Below are 22,904 nucleotides of genomic sequence, written 5' to 3' on the forward strand. Positions count from 1 at the left end.
ATTGTCCTTTAGGAACTTCTCTAGGAACGAACTCTTCTTCCCGGGGCCACAAGGCAGGCAGTTTCCTCATTCCAGCGTCTCAGTTTTCCTCACTGTCCCTGTTGGCTGTTCTCTGTCCACTGCCACTCAGGATAACTTTGCGCCAGTGGGAGGCTCCATCTAAAAGAAGTTTCTCTCATCTAAACTATAGGAAAATGTATTATTTCACTCCAGAATATGATTCTAAACAGCAGATTCTGTAGTTATGTGTGGGAATATATGTGAGAAACAGGCCCTCTGGAATTGGTTCTACTTAGGGTATAAGTTTAAACAAAAATTACTATTGGTGTGTGTGTGTGTGTGTGTGTGTGTGTGTGTGTGTGTGTGTGTGAACAGCAGAGCACTGCACTCCTGTGGAGGCCAGAGGAGTCCTCTCTCTGGGTTCTAGGAGCAGAACTAAAGTTGTTAGGTTTACAGATGCTGAGCCATCTCACTGGCCAGGGCCTGACTTTTATAAAATGCACTATCACACTGAAACGGCATCTTCAAGTAGAATTCCTGTATCAGTAATTGAGAGGGGCATGACATTTCACGGTTCTTTAGTGTTGCCTGGATAGTATCTTAGCCCCAGACAACAGAGTTTACTCATCAGACCAAAGGCCAGCTAAGTCAGCATTTCCTCAAGGCCCCCAGGCACAGCTTGGCTTTGGTCTCATCAACATTTTCTAGACTGGTTCATATTAGAGTAACTTTAAGGATTTTGGGCTATAGGATCATTTCTTTTTATTAACCTTTAATATTTGAAATCATTTGTGATTTGGTAATCTTTCTATATGTCCCCTCCCCTCCCCTCCATAGCGCATAAATGAAGAGGCAGCCCATGAGGTTGTTAAACAAATTCTATTCAGTAGCTGGAAAAGTCAATTTCCTGTGGAATGACAGGAATTACATAGAAGCAAGCAATTTTATTTTCCTCAAATGTAGCAATAATTTTAATCTGTACATACATAAAACAAACAGTGCAATTATAAAACCTTGAAGGTGACATGCATACTTTAAGGTGCAGTGGGGATAGGGGAGGGCATTAGCATCTCCAACTTTCCTTACTGCTGTTCTTTTCTAGGTCCTTATGCCAAAGCGCCGCGTCAGGAAACTTCATCTGGAATGCTGAAATTAAAGGTGAACTTCCTGAAGTCTGCACGTTTATTATCACAAACAAAATTGAAATGACCTCCTAGAGCGGTTTGGTAGGAACTAGAGTAACATGGCGGGGCTTTCAAGCTGGAAATGAATGAGATCAGGGATGCATTTTCTGCAAAACTAAAAAAGATAATGTCTGTAACTGAGGGTCCTATTTCTGGTTCATAGTTGCTACCACATGAGCCCTTCCACCATTTTCAAAATCCTGTAGTTTCTGAGTAGATGCCATTCAATGGAGTTGTTTGTACCAGGGGTGGCGAGATGCAGAAGGAAGGACCTGGGGAAATGGCTTCTTCCTTGAAGTCTTGAGTCCGTGCTCCTTGTCTGCATTGGTTCTTATGGCCTTTTCTCTGCCACGTGAGCAGAGGTAGCTGGTGACGAAGGTCACTGTTGCTGTCCACAGGCCCAGGGATGCTGGGCAAGGTTAGCAAGGGAGACTCCCTTGGCCTCTGGCCACACCTTAATCAAGCTCACCTGCCCGGTCAGTAGCACAACTGCTAGCACTAGAGTCAGTTCGCTGGCTCCTTTCTTGAGGTGGAGGTGGGGGTGGGGGCAGGATGAGAAGGGATGCAGCAGAGTAACAAGGCAAGGGGGTAACATGGTACCAATTAGCCTCGGAGCAGAGCAGAGAAACACATTTGCACTGATGGAAATTCAAATTCCCAAAGTTATTCTGAGACCAAAAAAAAAAAAAAAAAGGAGATTCTCTTTGAGCACTGATTTCCCTTCATCCAAGTGGCCTGTGCACTTTGATCAGCTGAGCCTGGCCACTCTGGGGTGGCCTCCCCTAGCTCAGCTACAATAGCTCTTTTCCAGCGGTGCCACTTTGATGAGACCCAAAGTAAATCCATACATGGCCTCACAGTTATTGGGATAATGAAATTACCAGCCAAACATAATGGCAATCCAATCAACATTATACTTCACACACAAATTTAGAAAAACCAAGAGGTTGAAAAAAAAAAGCATAAAATTAAACAGAACAAAATCAATTTCTACAAGAAATCAAAAATATATTTACAGTGAGATTTAAGGAAAAAAAGCTACTCGGATCATAAACTTAATTTTATTTTAAATAACTTTAGCTACCTTGCTGTTAACAAAGTAAAAGCAGAAAGAACAGGCTGCCTTCCCCGCAGACTCAATCAGAAAATCATATCTACAATAATTGATAGAACTTGGTTCTTGTCCTTCACCCATCTCATCAAAAATTATTGCATTTTCCCCCAAACTGCATTTTTGGATTCCTTGGTGAATGAATATACTAATTTCATCCTTTTTCCTGGAGGCATCTTGGTTTAAATCCATCATTATAAAAAGGAGAAGGGGTACATATGTAGACGCAAAATATTCTCTTGATGCCACAGATACAGGGTTGCTTGAAGAAGCTGATTGTACACACAAGTTGCCTGGGGCCGGGGGAGGGGAGGCTGCGGTGGGAGGAGCGTGACAGCCTTTGGTGGACAGACAGGCAAAGCCCCACAGGCTCTTCTTCCAGGGCAGGGACAGGGCTGAGCCGGTGAGGTGGGGCTTCGTCTTCCCCTCTTGTTATTTTGGTTTCCCTCCAAAAGCCTTCATCCAGATAAGAAGCCAATGACTGATTATAAAAATAAGAATAATTAACTTTTGGCTCAAGAAATAAGATTGTCCAACTGTTCTGCCTTGTTATTCTTTTCAATATCCAAGGCCTTTACAAAGAAGGAAACAAAAACACCACCTCTCAATCTCCCAACAAAAGTGAACTTTTTTTCTTTTTTTTCTTTTTTTTTTTTTTGCTCCAAATGCTACGATCTGAAGAATGGCTGCAGATTGAGATATCAAAAATCTCAGAAAAATATATAATATATTTGTATAACTCTGCATGTCTATTATTTAAATTTCACATTCCTTTAAAAGTGGTTATTCAGTCAGTAGCTGCTGAAGGAGGCTCTTCTGCTGGGCCTGGGGGGTCTGTGGTCCTGACGTGGGCTTTTGAGTTCCCAGTGGACCAGGCTGGTTCAGGTAAGGGTCCCCGCCTACCAGATTCACTGTACACTGGACGTCAGCAAACACCTGAACCTGCTGCACCTGCTGGAACACAAATAAAAGATGTGTTGAGACAGAAGGGCCTGCCCCCCCGGCTTATGAGTGGGTACTACGTGAAGTGGAAACTCACTAGAGCTCCTCTAGTCTGTAGTCACCACAGAGAAGAACTCTTCTGTCTTCTTGTCCTACAAAAAGAAAATCGCTGCACTCATTTTGCTCAGGGTTCTGGAAAGTTCACACTTAAAATAAAACCAAAACTGGACTGGTTGCGCCTCCTACAGGGTTGCCATCTGGACTCAGATGTCTTCTCTAATATTGTCAAGGCCGGGGAAAGCCTAGCTTCAGGGTTTGGGGACACAGTGGTGGGTTTTAACAATCAAATGCTATCTGGGAAAACTAGCTCAAAAGCATTCTATGGATGACTCGAATAGGGGAAAAATGTTTATGTCACTGAGAAATAAAGACTTTAACTGGGTACTAGCCAAGTAAAGTCGGCACGCTCTGCACCAGCACTGGCCTCACTGGGCGTCACATCTGGGTGGTTAGTGTGGTAAACTGTACACAGCTCCTTCGCACACTGACTTAAGATTCACAACACATAGCAGCAGAGACATTTTATCTTGGATTTTTTTTCCCTCATAGACAATTTACTTAACCACACAAGCTCAAAACAAAACAAAACAAAACCCAATAAACATCATTTGAGAACAGTGTAAATTTCTCTCTATTTCTAGTAGTATTATAATAAAGTCCTTAAAAATGTTTAAATTTACATAGTTCTGGCATCTCCTATTAGAAAACAGAGCCAGTCTTAGTGTTTCCCCACTAGCCTTACTAACACATTGTCTATAGAACTGATTGAGAGGCCACACTTCTGAATGCTCCAGGTGACAAACAGAAATGCTTTCTAAGGTAGCTTAGCGACTAAGACTTTTGGCAAACGTGCCTCATATTCAAAAGGTTGTAAAGGATTTTATATTAGTAATTCCTTATTTAGGCCATTTATCACTAATGCATGACAGTTACATTCAACTTTTCTGAAAATGTTCTATTCTAAATGGAATATAAGCTTTTTCTAGTACCCCTCTGCTCAGCTGGCCAGTGTCCCGTCAAGTTTCTGTGTCAGGCTAGCCTGTGGTCTCTTCTTGCTCCCTCTCCAGGACACAGAGCCATGGAGCCCCTCAGTGTCTGCTGAGTTAGGCTAGCATCCCTCCGTCCCCATCGTCCTTGGTCAGCAGCTTCTCAGGGTTGGCTTCTGGCTCCTCTGGGCTCTCTCAGGAGCCTGTCACACGCCATCTTTGGTACATTTCCAGTGGGGCTTCCTTCTCGCAGTGGCCTCTTCTAGCTACTGTTTCCATTCTTTTTCTTCTGGAAACTCATAGGGCCTTCTCTTCTCACAGCAACCTCCCAACCCACTTCCTGCTTCTCCGCTCTGTGTGTTCCTTTCCTCTTTTCTGTCTGGCCTCACACAGCTGAACCATGGCACTCCCTTTGTCTTCGCCTTTTCTATGTACCAGCCTGTATGCCACCATCTCCTGCGTGGAGAGGAGCGGGAATTCAGAAGTGATTTCTATCCTCTGTCTAACTCACTTTCCAGTTCCTGCTTGGTAAACACAGAACGAAGGACTAAGAAGACATCATGACAGGCTATAATGAATGACGACTATTCCACTGGACCTTCACATGAGCACAACCATGCCTTTCCGTTTTCAAATCAACACAGAAAATTCTATGTTTACTTGTTTCTAAGGATGAACTGTTGGAGCAGAATGTCATAGGTGATTTTCTTCCCTAAACATTTTAAAACAATCTTGATAAAAGGAAAGGAACCACAAAATAAACTAGAAAGAAAATTCTAGTTCTTTAAAAAGAGTTTTAGTTTTTTTAGTTTAGGTTTTTTTTTTTTTTTTTTTTCCGAGACAGGGTTTCTCTGTATAGCCCTGGCTGTCCTGTATAGCCCTGTATAGCCCTGTATAGCCCAGGGTTTCTCTGTGTAGCCCTGGCTGTCCTGGAACTCACTCTGTAGACCAGGCTGGCCTCGAATTCAGAAATCTACCTGCCTCTGCCTCCCAAGTGCTGAATGCTGGGATTAAAGGTGTGCACCACCACGCTTAAAAAGAGTATTTTAAAAGAGTGTATACAAGTTATAGAGATTAAGTCAGATTCCAAATCGTTTATTGAGGATGCCTGAGACGTTTAACTGACTCCACCTGCATAGGCAGGTACAGGCTGACAGGAGGAGCTGGAACTCAGCACTGACTCCATGAGTCCACTGCACACTTTTTACCTTAATTCAAGCACTGCCTGATGACTCTAGAACCTTAACACTTGTTTGTAGTCATTTGTCATGTTGCTGGGATGTCTTCTCTGAGGGTGGCTTTGAACATCTAGTGAATGAGAACTGTCCTCCATTTTCCATCACAAAATGCCCGTTCTTCATCTCCCAGGACATAGATGAAGGGCTTCAGCTCAGCCTCTGGACACAGCCTCCTGACTCACTGCTCCTATTCCCACTCTCAACAGACCTTCCTTCACCTCTTCTAGCCAAGGAGAAAGACAAACTAGTGTGCTATTAGCCATCTTCAGGGATGGCTTTGTCGCCAGGAAGGAGCCCAGATTCCTGCATCCCTTCACTCAGTATTCAACTCATCTAGAAATGTGACACCATCTACTCTGCTTCTTTTGTTTCCTGTGACTGACACCCCCCCCAACCCCAACCCCCCCCCCCCCCCCCCCCCCCCCCGCCCATCTGTCTGTCCTAAGGTCTTAAGACGGGGTTTCTCAATTTAGTCATGGCTGTCCTGGAACTCACTCTGTAGACCAGGCTGGCAAAACTCAGAACTCCGCCTGGCCCTGCCATCCGAGTGCTGGGATTAAAGGCGTGCACCACCACTGCCTATTGATTCCCAATGGCGGTGGCTTCCTATAACTATATGACTATATAACTATAACTATTTCCTGCCTCTGGAGCGCAATAACTGTCACTCTTTTCACATGGCCTGAGGATTGTTGTTCAAGCCTAGCTTAGTCAATCTCCCACGTAAATGGTCTCTGACCATCTTAGCTTTATTCATTGATTTTTTTTTCAGTACTGGGATGGTACTCAGAGCCTTCTGTGAGGTAGACAAGTGTCCTGCGACTGAGCTGTATGTCATCCCTGTTTCTTTTGTCTGAATGCTTCAGTTTTGTTATTTATAGTGTACATTTGGTAGTCTACTTTCTTTGGTTACACAACAATTCATGGGCAGGTTCCAAGAAGCCTTTGGTAGTGGGAAGCTCGTTCTAGCTTTGTGAATAATGCACATAGTTAAAGGTCCTCAGGTTCCGTTTCTTCGTCTGTGAAGGAAAGGAGTACTGCAGCCTCCACAGTTACAATGGAAGGTTAAATGAGATAAAGCCCACCGTGGAGAGCACGGCGCCCTGCAAGTCATACATTTTACAGTGAGGATGTACGTATGTATTTTTGTGTCTCTGTGTACTCTGGTGCCTATGTTAATATTAAGAGACTGAAGACTAAATTAGTTGCCCCCAAATTTAGGAAAGAGACATCTTGCTATGTTGTGCTGTTCAGAAGCGCCCTGCTAGGGAGGCTAGCTCAGCGCACTGCAATGTCTGAGATCACACTGCCTGGCAGGGTTGGTATCACTGATTAGTGGCCACATCTGTGATTCTACTATCTGACCCAGGAACCCAGTGAAACCCTTTGCAGCTTATCTCATTTAACCTTCCCAACACCCAGTAAGCAAGTATCGTGGCAGTTCTGTAGTCACACAAAGCTCAAGAGAGGTCTTTAAAATCCCACAGTGCCATGGCTGGGAAGGGAGGAGCCAGGGAGCACACCCACATCTGACTTCCAGGGTACAGCTCTTAACATATGCCATGTGACGTCCTCCACGTATCCAGAGTGATCGAATCTGCCAGCTCTGCGCTAGGATTGTCTTTCTTACTGACCTGGTTTCCATCTGCGTCTGTTTTGAGAAGGTCAGTGGACGAGAGCTGGTTGCAGTAGAGGCCTGTGTGTCTCAGTGCTGGATCATTCATCTATTAAGGATAAACAAAAGAGCAGATTTTCAGCTAGTTGTTTAAGCTGAAAACCACATTCTTCAATAAGACAGACAGAAAAGTTCTAAGAGGACTGCCAATTTATCACATTGCCACAAGTGAGGCAGAAAGTCCTTTGTGGGTGGAGACTAGGAGGAACTTCTAGACGCTGGTGCTGCTTTCTTGCTGACCTAGGTGGTGGCCTGGAGTGCTTGGCTTGTGAGAGTCAATGAGTTGTATACTTTTCTGTGTATTCTAATAATTGACATGAATAAAAAATAAATTCTTTTTTTCTGTCTCTCTTTGACTTGCTCTTCCTCCTCTCACACATGGATACACACTCAAGCTGATTCACCACCTCAGCTAAGAAGCAGTAACAAAGGCTGGAGAGATGGTGAGCTACTCTCGAAGAGGACCTGAGTTTGGTTTTTAGCATCCATATCAGGTGGCTCAACCCATCTCTAACTCTAGCTGCAGGGGAGTCCAATGCCTCTGGCTTCTGCAGACAACTGCACTTATATGTGGGTGCACATACCCACATAAATGCATGCACCCGAACACATACACACCCCCACATGCATATACAAACACACACACACACACACACACACACACACACACACACACACTTACTTTTAATAAAATAAATCTTAAAAACAGAATCAGTAGCAAAGATCACATTTATACCACTGTCTGAATTCACCAAAAAAACAAAAACAAAAACAAAACCACCAAAACCAAACTAACCAACCAACCAAACAACACCCTCCCCCCAAAAAACCTGGATAGAGTATGAAACAAAGGCATTTTAAGATACCAGACAAAGGCAATGCAGAGCACTGTATCTCTGAGATCTGGAAAACTATCGGGAATTTACTATTGTAGCAATTTTCTAATCTACAGTTGAGTAGGCTCCTTGAGTTTAGAAGCTGTTGGAATTCACAGGGCAGAATATCAAAGAAGAAAAGTTCAAAGAGACAGGTCTGAAATGTGTAAGGTCCTCTGGTCTGTGGCTTACAGTGTAGAGGAAAGAGATGCCTGAATAAATAAAATGGGATAATTCCAAAAGCCCACACAGGGCTGGGACCAGGTCTCCATCGCACCAGCCAGAGTGGAAAAATGCCAAATTCATGAGGTAGCAGGAAATACAGTGGAGCCTTACTACTAAGGCTAAAGGGCATATAGAATAAGTACTGCTTTATGCCAAATAAAAAGAAAGACCTGAAAGGAACCTAACTGCTAACAAAGATCAGAAATATTTGTAAGAAGATAGATGGTAAATTTCATAGTCTTATGATCAACAGAAAAATTACCAGTCATACAAAGAACAGAGAATTTTTGAGCCATAATGAAAAAGAAAACCAATGAACTGAAATCAGTTCCAAGACAGTTCAGGTGATAGGACTCACCTGGTGAGGATTTGAGATTGTTGTTTTCCATATGTTCAAGAAGCAAGAAGAGCTCTTACTTTGCCAACTCCCCTAAAGGTAGAGGCTTGGAGAGCTCAAGAGTCAGTTTCTCATAGAGCCCACTGCCATGCCTAAGGAGGGCACTGCTGAGAGAGGTGTAATGGATGTTAACACTGACTGCAGGAGGGACTGAAGACTGCCCTGAAGACATCTATGATGGTCTAGCACTTGAACTGTGAAGTTGCTAAAGCCTTACAAGCACCAAGCTCATCTTTGTGCACTTGTGTCCAACTGTGATGAGCTGAAATACTTCTACTTGGTGGAGGCCTCCCTTTGTGATGAATACCAAATCAACCCAACTAAGGTTAAAAGCAACAAGAAACTACCCCTATCAGATAAGCTTCTAAAAAACTGATTGAGGGGAAAACCCTGTAAAATGATTGTTATAGTTGGATAGTGGTTAAGGCTTGTTTGTGGCAAGGAATTTTAAGCCAAGGTTGTAACTAAAGAATACTTCAAATTCAAGAAATGAAATAATGAAAAACCTGGCTCATTCAAAAAAGAGAGCTGGCAAGATGACTTAAGTTTCTCATGTAACTCCTATGACCGGATGACTCAGCAGGTAAGGCACCTTCTGCATAAGCCAATGACCTGAGTTCCATCTCCAGATCTACATACAAGCTGAAGGAGGGGATGACTCAACAACAAAGGAAGAAAACAGGAAAGATGAAAGGTACATTAGCAATTTGAAATAGAAGATTCATATATAACATCCAGATATTGAAATGTAGATGAAAAACACACCACACAAAATTAACAGATTAGATAATGAAAAACATCAGTGAACCTTAAGCTAGGAAAATAGAAAGTATTTAAAATAAACACCTAGGGGCCTTCAGATACATCTCAGCTGGTCAAGTGCTAGCTAGGATACATGAAGTCTTGGATTCAACACTTAGCACCACATCAGGTATGGTGGCACATGTCTGTAATCACAATACTTGAAGAACCAGGAAGATCAGAGGTTCAAGGTCAGCCTGGGCTATAGGACCCACTCACCTCGTGTGTGTGTGTGTGTGTGTGTGTGTGTGTGTGTGTGTGTGTGAGAGAGAGAGAGAGAGAGAGAGAGAGACTAAACTTTGTGCTAAAATCAACTCCCTCCTTCAGCCCCAGGGTATCAGTGAATGATGGGATACCTCCAAATGGTCTACTATATGTGTAACTGGAGGGAAGGGATAGTGACAGAAAAAAAAGCTTGAAGAATGACGAACATTTTCCTAAATTTGATGAAAATTGTACATTCATGGATCAAGAATCTAAATAAGTCCTAAGAACAGGAAGAAAGAAAAGCACATCATCAGCAATCAGCAATCACTGGAGCTCCGTCACACAGAGGACACAGTGAGGAGAGGTAAATCAATCACTGGAGCTCCGTCACACAGTGACGTCACACAGTGACGAGAGGTAAGTCCCTCATCAGAGGGAGCGGCAAGGCAGCAGCTTTAATGTTCTGAAAGTTAACACTGCCGCACTGGGACTTGGGAAAAATACTTCCAAAGATAAAGCAGAAACAAAGACTTAGAAAGCCAAAAGACTTGGCAGCAGACCTGTACTATGATAAATACTACAGGAAGAAGGAAATTATACCAGATGGGCAAATACAGAAAAATTACTTAAAATTTAAAAACAGTTGACTGTCTGAAGAAATAATGACCATGTAGTGAGGCATATATAGCATATGCAGATACAATGGAAGTTATAACATAGGAGGGCTAAGTGGGAAACACACTGCATAAGGTCCTTATACTACATATGAGGTGACTTAATACCACTGCAAGATGGCAATGAAAGTGAAAGAATATAAATGCTAAAGCAAAGCTTAAGATACCCAAACAGCTATATGATGGTGAATAAGCTAACAAAGGAGACAGAACAAAGAAACATTCAACTATACATTCAAAAAGTCAAAAAGAGGACAAAGCAAAACCAAATAGGATGGGCTACATAAACCCAACCATACCATGGGGCATGGTGGTGTATGCCTTTAATTTCAGCACTCAGTAGACAGAGGCAGGCAGATCTCTATGAGTTCAATACCAGCCTGGCCTACATAGTGAGTTCCAGGCCCAGCAAGGCTATATAGTGAGACCCTGTCTCAAAAAACAAAACAAAACAAAAAATCCAATCATACCAATAACCACATTAAATATACATGGAATAACCAATCTAATTAAAAGGCAAAGACAGCTGAATTGAACAAAAAGGTAAAAAACAACTACATAAGGAACACCTGTTAGAGGCAACTTCAGGAAATAGGAAGTTGGGGGGAACCACCCAGAATGCACCAGAGACCTGGGAGGTGAGAGACTCCCAGGACTCATAGGGAGGGACCTTTGATGAAATGCCCAGTAGTAGGGAGAGGGAACTGATAGAGCACACCACACCTCCAGCAGAAAGACAGGGCATCAAGTGAGGTTTGGGGTTGCCATCCCTCAGTCACACCTCTGACCCATAATTGTTCCTGTCTGAAAGAACTGCAGGGATGGAAATGGAGAGGAGCCTGAGGAAAAGAAGGTTCAGCAACAGGACCAAAGTAGGATACAGATCAAGGGGAGGTTCCAAGGCCTGACACTATTACTGAGGCTATGATACACCCACAAAAAGGGACCTAGCATGACTGCCCCCCGAAAGACCCAACAAGCAGCTGAAAGAGTCAGATGCAGATATTTACACCCAACCAATAGACAGAAGTTGCTGACCCCTGTTGTTGGATCAGGGAAGGCTGAAAGAAGCTGAGCAGAAGGGCAATCCTGTAGGAAGACCAGCAGTCTTAATTAATCTGGACCCTCAAGATCTTTCAAACACTGGACCACCAAAGAGACAGCATATACCAGCTGATAAGAGGCCCCCAACACACATACAGTAGAGGACTTCCAGGTCTGTGTTCATTCAGAGATGATGCACCTAACCCTCAAGGGACTGGAGGCCCCAGGGAGTTTAGAGGTCAGGTGGGGTGGGGGGTGAGGACATCCACGTGGAAATGGGGTGGGGTGGGGAGGAGGTGTGGGATGTGGAGCAGTTGGAGGGTGAATGGGGAGGGGGTGGGGAATGGAATATAAAATTAAATTTTAAAAAAAGGAACACCCATTAGATTTATTTTTGCCCAATTCATTTTATTTTGTTTTAATCTAATGGAGACAGTGAATAACCTAATCTAATAATAACAAGGATAAAAATAATTTGATTTTGTGCCTTTATTTTGCTACAAGATACAGATCACTATTTGGGCGTTGAAGCATCTAGTAATTGGGAGGTGGGGGAAGGAGAGCAGGAGTTCAAGATCATCCTCCTGCACATAGACAGTTGTAGGCTAGCCTGGGCTACATGAGACTTGCCTAAAATAAGTAAACGAGATGATACACATTATTAAGTCACTAGGTTCTGTTTCCTTAGGCTTACTATGTAATTTCTGGGAAACTGGAACTAAAAAAAAGAGAAATCTATAGGAAAGATAGTTAGTTTGTGTGTGTGTATTGTATAATATTACTATGATATTATCCTATAATCTATAATACTATTCTATAATAGTCTGGGGGTGTCAGAAGGAAGTTTGCAGGAGTCAGTTCTCTCCTTTAACCTGTGGGCCCGAGGGGTCCCAGAGACTGAACTCAGGTAGTAAGGACTGATTAGCAAGCACCTTCACCCCCCGAGCCATTTGTCTGGTTCATTTTATGTTTTTTTATTTTTCTTTTTAATATTTAGGTGTATGGATATTTTGCTTATGCATGTGCCTGTGCACCACATATATGCAGAGGCCAGAAGAGGATGTTGGGATCCTTGGAGTTACAGATAATTGTGAGCCCCCATGTCCCTGGGTCTCTGGAAGAGCAGCCAATGCTCTTAACCATTGATTCCCCGCTCTATCTTTCAAGGACGAGATGGTGGGAAGGAATAAAGAAGCATGGTTTTTGCTGATAACTGTCAACATACCTGGTTTTCCTTGGTAGTTGACAGTGTTGTGTTGTGTGTAGCGAGTCTGCCAGCTATGCTGCTTACCTGCTCAGAGCACACAGTATTCATCCCTGGCATCTGCAGAGAGCTCATTTGCATCTGGCCCATCATTGGATTCATGTTCTGAATGTTTGCGTTTCCACCTGCCATGGACACGGTGATGCTCATGTTGTTGTACACTCCTGGCTGTGCAGGTGCAGGCTGGCTCTGGACAGCTTGACTGAACACACTGTTAACTCAAAAACACTCTAAGTTACATGCATTGCTCATGAACACAGGGTTAATGGGACTGGATTTTGTTTTTATTAGACAGAATTCCAAATAAAATATTTTACATTTTAAATACACATAAGGCTGTATTTTATATATCAGAGCAGATCATAATTTAGGTACATTCTGAATTCTGCCTAATGGGCTTAATAATGAAATGGTTCATGTCGAGTTCCCTCCTCAGTGGTGAACACAGATACATTTTACATCTTTTCTTGGAAGCAACATATAAGGGCAGCTTGTTTTTTCAGAGGACTTGTTTTTAACTGACTTCCATACTTATTCATGGTCAGGTTTTGGGTTGTTACTATTCTAAACACTTCAAACATAAAATAAGTTTAGTAGTTGTGTTTTAGTAGTTAAAATAAGTTTGAATAAATTCGATGTAGATTCAAACTGGAACTTTATATTCAAACCCTGAAAATCCTCAATGAGCAAATGTATACTTTGCCTTTTGTAAGATCTAAATATACCAAATATTTTGATTGTTACTCAATCGTTATTTCTGATTCCAAAAGCGATTTCACCAGTTGTTATTTATTCTTTGTTAGCTCTCAATGGTAAGTAGGACTTCCTGACATCTATAGCTTCAGTCCATTAAGGTAATCATACTGAAATCAACAAGCCAAGAAAAAGTCTATTCATCATGGTTGAAGAAAAGTAGCAATTTCCTCCCCAAGTTAATTATAAAACACTAAAAATTATATGCCTCAGAAACAGTCAATACTGTATCTATGAACCTTTCAAGTCTGCACAGTATGTAGGTTTGTTAGGCAGTGTTCCCACAAGCAAAGGGACTAAATACGTCTATTGACCTACGTTCACTTTCCAACAAGAACATATTGCCTTAGATAGCATTCATTTGTCAGTTGGTACCCAAGTCATCCCTGGGGGAGCCAAGCTCTATAAGTTAACACATATGGAAGTCCTAAGAACTGCAGTGATCTCAAACTGAAGAAAGCCAAGCTAGAGCTTAATTTTCTTTCAGATTTACATTTGGAACAATATATTAGCTTGTGTTCCTTCAGACTGTTCTTAATTACACTTTACTTTCTTCCATCAAAGGAAGAAGCTAGAGCCCTCTGGCTCCCTGGCACCTTAGGTCCAGTTCTCATGGACCTGCTTTCCTGCCCACCTCATGGGGACGACCACTGTTTTCTGAAGTAGTGCTACTTAGTTTTCAACCCATAAATAGAGGGCAAAAAGAGGAAGATGAAGACACTGGTCCAGAGTGGTTCCCATTGGCACTACAGGTTAGTAACAACCAAAGAGGTCCTTGTTTAAGTAAGTCTGAGAAACAACAGGGTGTGGCTTTTACAGTGGTTCTGCTTAGAACCACTCTAAGGTCTGTGTGGAGTTCTCCACATAGATGAGAGTGACCCAGAGACAGCCCAGTTCTAGATTCGCTGTAACTATTAGAGTTCTGACATCTGCCTTGGGAATAGGGCTATTACTCTGGCTGTAGCTGGGACAGGAAGCTACAGTGACAGGACAAAGGAAGCTACAGGACAAAGGTGTTGATGCTTGCTTTGCCCTGTGTTGGATGCAGTAGGTGAGCGGAGCAATAGTGTGATTTGTTGGTTTGCTTGATATGAGAGGTGAAAACCAGAAAAGTTTTTCTTCTGAGCAGTTAGAATAACAGAGCTGTCATGTACTAAGATGGAGAAAGGTCAGAGAGGATCAGGCTTTAGGGAGAGTATCAGTTAGGTTTGCCATGTTAGATTTGTGATACCTTCTGACTTCTGAGTCTGAGATGTCAGTTAGGCAGCTGGATATACAGCATGATATTTGAGGAGATGTATAGGCTAGAGATTAAACTTTACATAAAAGCATAATCATACAGATACTTGCTACAGTAAGTCGAGGAGAGATATAGGGTGACTGAGGACATGAATGTGTTTATAGGGGTGTGTGTGTGTGTGTGTGTGTGTGTGTGTGAGGGTCTGGGGTCAGCTAGGTGTCCTGCTCAGGACTATCATCTACTTCCTGTGGAGTGGGGATCTCTTACTGGCCTGAGGCTCACCATTTAGACTAGTGTGGCTTGTCAGAGAGCTCAGGGACCCTCTAGCCTTGGATTATAAACTGGTGCCAACAGTTCTGGCATTTTGATGTGGTTTCTGGAGTTCAAACTTAGGCAGGTCCTTCAGCGAGCCACCCCCTGGCCTCAACAGTCTTTGTCTTTTACAGGGCATCATGCAGCTCATGTTGGCCTTGTACTCACTAGGTAATGGAAGTCAGTCCTGAACTCCTGAGCCTCTTGCCTCTCCCTCCCAAGTGCTGAGAGTCCAGGTTTCTCCCAACGCTTGCCTTAAGATTGGATGTCATAGCCAAGAGAACAAGTAGTTATGAGAAAGAGGCCCTAGGATGGATTCCTGGGCTTGCATGGAGGCCACAGGGTTTACCTCCAGCAAATGATGGCTTCCAGCAAGAGAGACTAAGGAGGAGGAAATCCACCAGCAGCAAGAGAGCAAGAAAGAAAGGTGCTCTAAAACCCGAAAGAAGAACGAACTTAAACAAAAAGAAAGGTAAATACGTCAAAGGCTCTGACAGGAATTGAACCTGGCATCAACTGGGACACTAACCACCGTGGCAGGAACAGTTTTTAGTGGTGAAGATGAGCCTGCCTGGCTCGACAGGGCGTGGGTGGAGGTGAGCAGAGCACAGTCTTTTAAAGTCTTTTAAAGTGCAAGGTGCCACAGAGACAGGCTAGTGAAACCTGTCAGCCTGGCTTCCAGTTGTTCCCCTTCCTTTCTTCTCTTTTCTCTTTCCTTTCTTCTTTACTTCCTCCCTGTTCTCTGCCCTTATTTCTAGGGCCTCTATCTCATGGCTTGTATGTGCTAAGTAAGAACTCCACTGTTGAGCTAACTGCTAGCCATTCATATTTAAACTGATTATGTAGGTGCCCCCAGCATGGAGCATTCACCCCAGGGTTTCACTGGGGAGCCGCTGTGTCTAAGCACAGCAGAAAGATCTGGGAAGGGGGGCTGTGTGCCTACAGGGTACAATTATAATGACAGACTATGAAGTTTCAAGTGAGTTCAGGAAGTTGGGATTAGAACGCACTAGGAGACTAAATGCTTCTTGCATGTTTCAGAGATGGTTTCACCCATTTACACACAGTCTTTACTGAGAGCTACACAGTTCTCTCACAAAAGGTTTCCTCTCCCACCTTTCAGTGAACTTTAAGAGAATGTGGTTTTATGTTTTCAATTTTAACCACTTTACTTATTAGATTGTCAGACTAAATGGCTTCCCTGTCATTAGAACCAAGACACAACCAAATTAAAATCCTTATAAAAGCAAGTGATGTGTGAGAAGTTCAGCATTCAGAATTAAGAAGAAGAAGAAGAAAAAAACCTCAGCAAGGTAACTTTATAAGCTAAGCGGGTAAGATGAGGCCACTAAGACTGTAGACTTGCAAGATCAGGCAAAGCAGATGACTCCAGAAGCCTCAGGGTTGCTGGGTCCCGTCTGAGAGCTTTCACACGAGCTGAATGGAGTGCTGCTATGTGCCTCTCTGCATTTTACTAGTGTGGCTTTAAGAAACTATCTACTCTATTTCAATAAAAAGATTTTCTTATAATCACAGAATGGAGATTTTATTTGAATCAGTGGGTATCAAGCTTGATCTTTTTCTGTACCTACTGAGATAATAAAATATTTTCCTTTTGAAGATATTTTCTCCATCTGTCCTAGGAAAGCTGTTACTGATGGGCATGGGCCTCACCCCTCAGTTGTGTGAGGACGGGGACGAGAAGGCCAGAGCCACTAGACCCTTATACCGCTCACACACAAATCCGCCTAAGTGATGAACTGCTACTTCATACAGTTAACAATCCTATTTTCCTTTGTCAATAACACAATTCAGGTCCTTCCATCATGTAAATGGCAGTGCAGTCTCTCGGACTGTGAACATACAATCACATGAAGGAAGCATGGCTGCTCTTATGGGCTGTGGAGTGCCAGGGACTCTCATACAGAAAAACTATTCCCTTACTTGTTGTTTCCCATTGTTCCTTGCTGCCAGGCCTTCATGTCTGGTGACTGGTACCCAGAAGTAGGTGGAGTTTGCTGGAGCAGAGAGCTTTGAGGAGGAGGGACTGGCATCGGCACCATGGAGCTCCCAGGGCTTAGAGATGGGGCAAAGGTGGCCTCACCTTGGGGAACTAGTCCTGAAAATGACACACATTAATTGATGTAAATACAATCATAAATGTATCAACATCATATAATAATAAAAAAGCAGTTGCTATAAGTCATTTAGAAATTGCTTCTTTAACAGAGCAAAAATGAAGGAAAAGTGGTCTCTTAACATTGTAGGGAATCTTAGTACAAGTAGATAAACAAGGACAGAAGTTTGGAAGGGCTTTAAGTTGCTGTGATATTCATTTCTACAGCAGGATTATATTTGATCTTTTTCTGTTTCATTTATTTATTTATTTGCTAATAAGAATTTTCAAGTTCAAATAATGAACATATATAATAGATTTCTTGTCTGAGCAAAAAAAAAAAAAACTTGAGAAAGGAAAACAATTAGGCAAGAAAAGCCTATTTGTGAGATGCAAAATCATCAGAATGTTGCTGGCCACTCCTTCCCAGGCTTCTCTGTGTGTGCTGTCTTCCTTTCCCCTCTTTGAAAAAAGCTTTCTTTACAGACGAGAAAGTCACCCACGGCATCCATATGCAGTGACTCAGTGAATGCACAGAGTTGTGTGGCCCCTCCCACAATGCAGCTTAGGTGTTTGCTTCCCTCCTGATCTTCCCTGCCTGTTCCTAAGGGACAATCCTTGTCTGTTCCCATGCTATCTCAGCTCTGCACGCATCACCATATAAACTGTTCTTTGCTTTTGAGACACGATCCGAAGGCTTCCAGGCTGGCCTTGAACTTGTTACAGAGTCAAGGATTATCTTGAATTTTTTACCTTCTTGTTTCTACCTCCTGAATTGCTGAGATTATAAGTGTGGATCCACCATGTGAAGTTGGGGTTAAACCTAGGGCCTATGCATGCTGGACAAGCATTCTTCCAGTGGAGCTAAACAAAAGCGTGTGCAGACTTCACAGGGGTATCATATCATCATTATACCATATCTGGTCTTTTGTGCCTGGCTTCTTTCACTTAGCATGACACTTTTGGGATTCAACCATTTTGGTGCATTTGTCAGCTCAGTGTTCATTCCTTTTTAAGTTTAGAAACATGCTTATTAGCAGACATCAATATAACTATGCTAAGAAGCAATTGGTATAAAATAGGATTTTATTTATAGACATTTTGTTCTAGTGATATACATCTCACTGTATGTATGTATAGTCTTTGAAATTAAATATTTGGCTAATTTTATCTTTCCTGTACAAAACTGTTTTGGTTATTCTAGTTTCCATTGTTATTCTTTTCTTATGTAACTTTTAACCAGCTGTTCACAACACCTACTGTATTTTTTTTAACCTATGCTCTTCTCTGTAAGTTTGATTTCTATTTTACTGATGTTATGTATACTTCTATTTAACATGCTCAAATCTCCTTCTAATTTACTGAACACACAGAATGCATTTATAGTTTCTAATTTCTTAAAGTGACGATTTTTGAACATGAAAGTTCCTACCTCATCCTAACATCTGTATGGTGTGTGTGAATGATAGGTCTTACTGTAACATGTTACATATGTATGCAATATATTTGGATTATATTCACATCCTTTATTGTCCTCTCTTGTTCCCACTCCCGGGTCCCTTTTGTCTTCTCAAATAATCTGGGTTAGGTTTGGTTGTTGCAGGCTACACTTTCCTGCTTCTTTGCCTACCTGGTGGTTTTAAAAGCCAAACTTCAGATTTTCTGAATTTTACCTTTATAAGAAATGTACATATTTTTTAAGGCAAATATTTCTTTTCTTTTCTTTTTTCTTTTCTTTTCTTCTCTTTTCTTTCTTCCTTCCTTTCTTTCTCTTTCTTTTTTTTTTTTTTTTTTTCTGAGACAGGGTTTCTCTGTGTAGCCCTGGCTGTCCTGGAACTCACTCTGTAGACCAGGCTGGCCTTGAACTCAGAAATCTGCCTGCCTCTGCCTCCCAAGTGCTAGGATTAAAGGCGTGCGCCACCACGCCAGGCGACAAATATTTCTTAAGTGTCTTTGATCGTGGTTAGGTTATACAGAAACCAAAGCTCTTTATGGGTCTTGTACCTAGAAAAATCAAGATCAAGATTTGGGTCGGGACTTATTCTTGCCCCACTTGAGGTAAACGATATTCTACTCGACACCCATGAGTTATGAGGTTTTCCAGGTCAGTTAGACGGGAAAACGGCCCCGTGTGAACTCTGAACACTGTTTCTTCTAATCTTCAGGCCTGCTGCTTGGGCCCTGCTTGTGTGCACATGGGCACACATGTGTGCAGGCCGAGAGCTGCCGCGGGACCCTCTGTATGGAGTCTTGGCTTTCTGTGGGTAGCTCTCTCCTCAAGCTGTGCCCTCTGCACCAGCCACTTCTGCTGGGCTCTGGTCTGCAGTGAGCTGTCAGTCCCTAGGATCACTGTTCCTGTCCTTGGACACTTTCTGTCCCAGGGAAGAGTGAACATGGCTGCTGTCACTCTCTTAGGCTAAAACAGGAACCCTTAAAAATTGTGTTTCTCTTCATGTTTTGTTACGCTAGTGCTTTCTTTTCACTTGTTTCCCTAAGCAATTGTAACTTAAAGCTGAGGTTTTTCAAGACTGATAAAGTTATAAAAATCTAGAAGGAAAGAACAAGCAGCTGATAATTTAGTATAATACTTTCAAGTATTCTTCAGAAAGTCATGTATCTTCTTTAAAAAGATTTATTTTTATTTTATGTGTCTATGTGAGCCTCTGCACATATGCATCTGCACCATGTGCAGGCCTTGTGCCTACAGAGGCCAGAAGAAAATGTCAGCTCTCCTGGAGCCCGAGTAACACAGAGGTGTGTAGTATGGTTTATCTTGTGCACCTGGCCCTTTAAAGGATCCCCAGTTGCTAGCCAAATGGCCCTTTAAGAATTCTTAGGTGTTAGAACTACTTGACTCTATGACCTTCAGTGTTAGTTGCCTCTTGGCTTTCTGGAAGCAGGATAGATTATAAAAATGCCAGCTGAGGCAGAGAAAGTAGATTGGGTTAGTAGAGTGAGAAGAGAAGGCAGTTGGTACAGAAGATATTGTTAGGAGATAGTTGAGTTGGGAGAAGCTGAGCTCAGCAGAAGCTAGAACAGTTGGGGAACTGGTGGGAGAAACGTTTGGAGGGGCTGGGCTGTAAACTGGGTGGAGGGCTGGCCAGGAATTAAGAGACCTGGCTAGCTACTTTACAGCTGTGAGCTGCCGCGTGGATGCTGGGAGCTGAACCTAGGTCCTCTGCACTAGTAGTGACCGTTCAGCCTCATGTGTAGTGCTGACCTCTGCCTTTCCCTGCCATAATGTCATGGGTCCGCTGCTGTGGTCTTATGTCTTTACACACACACGTGCAGATCACTGTATAGAATATTCCACAGTGCTGGCACTCTTAGTGATGTTTTGTGTCGTTCTGCGCAGTTAATCTGTCCAGAGATGTGCTTAACTTACTCTTTTCATTTTTTCCACAGGCTATAATTTCAAAAATACTTTAAATTTTCTATGAAAGCTGAAATTATGTATTTTCTAAACTTTCTTTCACTTAAAGCTGAACTGTTTTTTCAAAATGGTATAAATAGAGTGAAAACAAAAGATTAAAAACAAAGCTTCTATAAACCTAAATATTCACTGTGGAGGAAGTCATAACTTATTTAGCTACCATCAGTAAGAAGTCTGAGATAATCTGTAACTATTGATTACCCTTAGATAAACTATAAAAACAGAACCACGCAGTGACTTAGAACGAGTGTACTAAGAAAAGGGCTTCGCTTGAGCGGATCTCACAGGGGCCCAGGGGAGGAAAATTAGGGACGTCACTTGTGCATAAAATGTTAAACGTTTCCCTGTCAGAAATCCTTACGAATCCCCTAATTTACTAATCTCAGCCAACAGGCTAAGAAGTCTTAAAGCACTCAAGCATTCAGTGGTGCCTGAGGCTGGAGCCTAGCCTCGACTGTACCACTTACAGCCTTTCCTCTTCAGCAATGCCCCCAAGCCAGGCAACAGATGCACACGCAGAGCTAGTAGCAGCTACAGATGTCAGAAGAGCAGCATGCACCCCGCTTACCTGGTCCTGGATATTGGAAGACATTCTGCTGCATCTGAGGACTGATGCCAGCGCCAAACTGTCCTCCCATGTTCCCTGCCATGCCTCTGTTCACCATGCTGCTGCGGGTGGCCAAGGAGGCCTCAGGGTTTGCTGCCAGTTGAGAGAAAGGGCTGGTGGAGGCAGGTGGGGTTCCTGGGTTTGTACCATAGTTTGGTGGGTAGGGGAACTGCTGGGGAGCACCCTGAGGAAGACGGGGAGTCCCCATTTGAACTGGGAGTCCAGATGAAGGAGGGATGTTGTTCCCAAAACTTTGGTGCCTCATGAGCATGGCTCTCTGCTGCTGTATAATTTGCCTCTGTCGATGCTGCTGACTGTACAACTCCCGCTGGCGCTGGGCCAACATCTGAGCATTCAAGGGTGGCTACAAAGAAGGGAAAATATCTTACTTATTAAAATTATTATAATCATCTACCTATTCTGGAATGCTTATAGGATAAAGCTGGTAGCTTGGAGTAAACCATGTTACAAGCAAAACTAAAATGGAGGGTTTTATAAGTAAAATCACAGGAGAAAAATAGTATATTTTATTATTTTTTTCAAAAAATTTATTTCATGTGTATGTGTGTGTACCACATACATCCAGGGCGTGCTGTGGTCAGAAGAGGGTGTCAGATCCCCTGGTACTGGAGTTACAGTTGGTTATGAGCCACCCTGTGGGTGGTGGAAACCAAACCTGGATTCTCTGTGAGAGCAGCCAGTGCTCTAAACTGAACTGCTGGCCCATCTCTCCAGCCCCTTAGTACATTTATAGGCCACAAAAATAGCTAAGAAATGTTAGATATCTATGATTAAAAACAAGGGTCAAAAAGAACTATATAAGAAAACTCAAAGTAAAGGTTAAGTAGTTTTGTGATGAGACTGGACAAGAAAACCACTGAGAAACATCAAAACCCCAGTGAAGCAAGAGAATCTGTGCTTGTTGAGTCCCTAACATAGTTACACCTCCGTCTCTAATGCACGTCCCTGTTTCTCTACAGAGATACTGGCTTTCCTGTTTTTGCTGTCGTCACTGCTGCACTCTGTTTAAATGAATAAAGTATGATTGAAAGTAATTTTATTATTTTCTGTATTTCTCAAAATTATTTATAATAAATAGGTATTATCTTTATGCTTAGGAAAACTTATAAAGGCCATTAAAAGGGGGGAAACTACAAATTGGGAGATTCAGTAACTAGAAAAGTATCATTTAAAAAGAAAATAACTAAAAATAAGATCATCAACAGACGTAAATGGAAACAGCTATTTCAGATCATTAGGCAGCATACTACTACTCTAGGTATTATGATAAGTGGCTTACGATAGTGAGAAAGGAGGGGGTGAAATTAATCAGAAGCCACTTTTCAGGTGTCACTTGAAAAGCAACATGGCATAGCAATAAGGTCTGAAGCACAGATACAGCTCCCTTAAAACGAAATCTGCCAACAAGACGCTGTCCACTTTGGAAAAAACTGAACTATGGTTCGCTGACAGAAGTCATGTGACTTGCTAAAGTAGAGTCTGATTTCCTTACAACCTAGTTTCTCCTACATGGGATTCAATACTGAGGTTTACAACTTAAAAGATCAAGAAACTTAGACTTGGACTCATGAACATGCTCATATATCTGGTTTTGTTTTGGTTTTTTTGAGGCAGGGTTTCTCTCTGTAGCTCTGGCTGTCCTGAAACTCGCTCAGTAGACCAGCCAGGCTGGCTTCAAACTCACCGTCTTCTGCTTCTTGAGTACTGGGATTAAAGGTGTGTGCTACCACTGCTCAGAT

At 42.5% G+C, this 22,904-nt stretch overlaps 1 protein-coding gene across 6 annotated transcripts in view; it reads right to left on the minus strand.

Annotated features, from left to right (window-relative positions):
• Nucleotides 1-860: 860 nt before the first annotated feature.
• Ncoa1 (nuclear receptor coactivator 1) overlaps nucleotides 861-22,904 on the minus strand; it is a 229,845-nt gene continuing 207,801 nt past the window's right edge. For 2 of the 6 annotated variants that reach the window (XM_006515007.4, XM_006515006.4), the window contains exons 18-22: nucleotides 21,106-21,508; nucleotides 16,933-17,107; nucleotides 12,711-12,894; nucleotides 7,156-7,245; nucleotides 925-3,249 (exon numbers count right to left, since the gene is read on the minus strand). In XM_006515007.4, the coding sequence (XP_006515070.1) occupies nucleotides 3,079-3,249; nucleotides 7,156-7,245; nucleotides 12,711-12,894; nucleotides 16,933-17,107; nucleotides 21,106-21,508 (1,023 nt within the window). In that variant the 3' untranslated portion in view covers nucleotides 925-3,078. Of the gene's footprint in view, nucleotides 3,250-3,334; nucleotides 3,390-7,155; nucleotides 7,246-12,710; nucleotides 12,895-16,932; nucleotides 17,108-21,105; nucleotides 21,509-22,904 lie in introns of all 6 variants that reach the window. The other 4 variants (XM_030246598.1, NM_010881.2, XM_006515005.4 and 1 more) reach the window with 4 other exon arrangements.

The sequence above is a fragment of the Mus musculus genome, chromosome 12, assembly GCF_000001635.26.
Source record: "Mus musculus strain C57BL/6J chromosome 12, GRCm38.p6 C57BL/6J".
Taxonomy (NCBI): domain Eukaryota; kingdom Metazoa; phylum Chordata; class Mammalia; order Rodentia; family Muridae; genus Mus; species Mus musculus.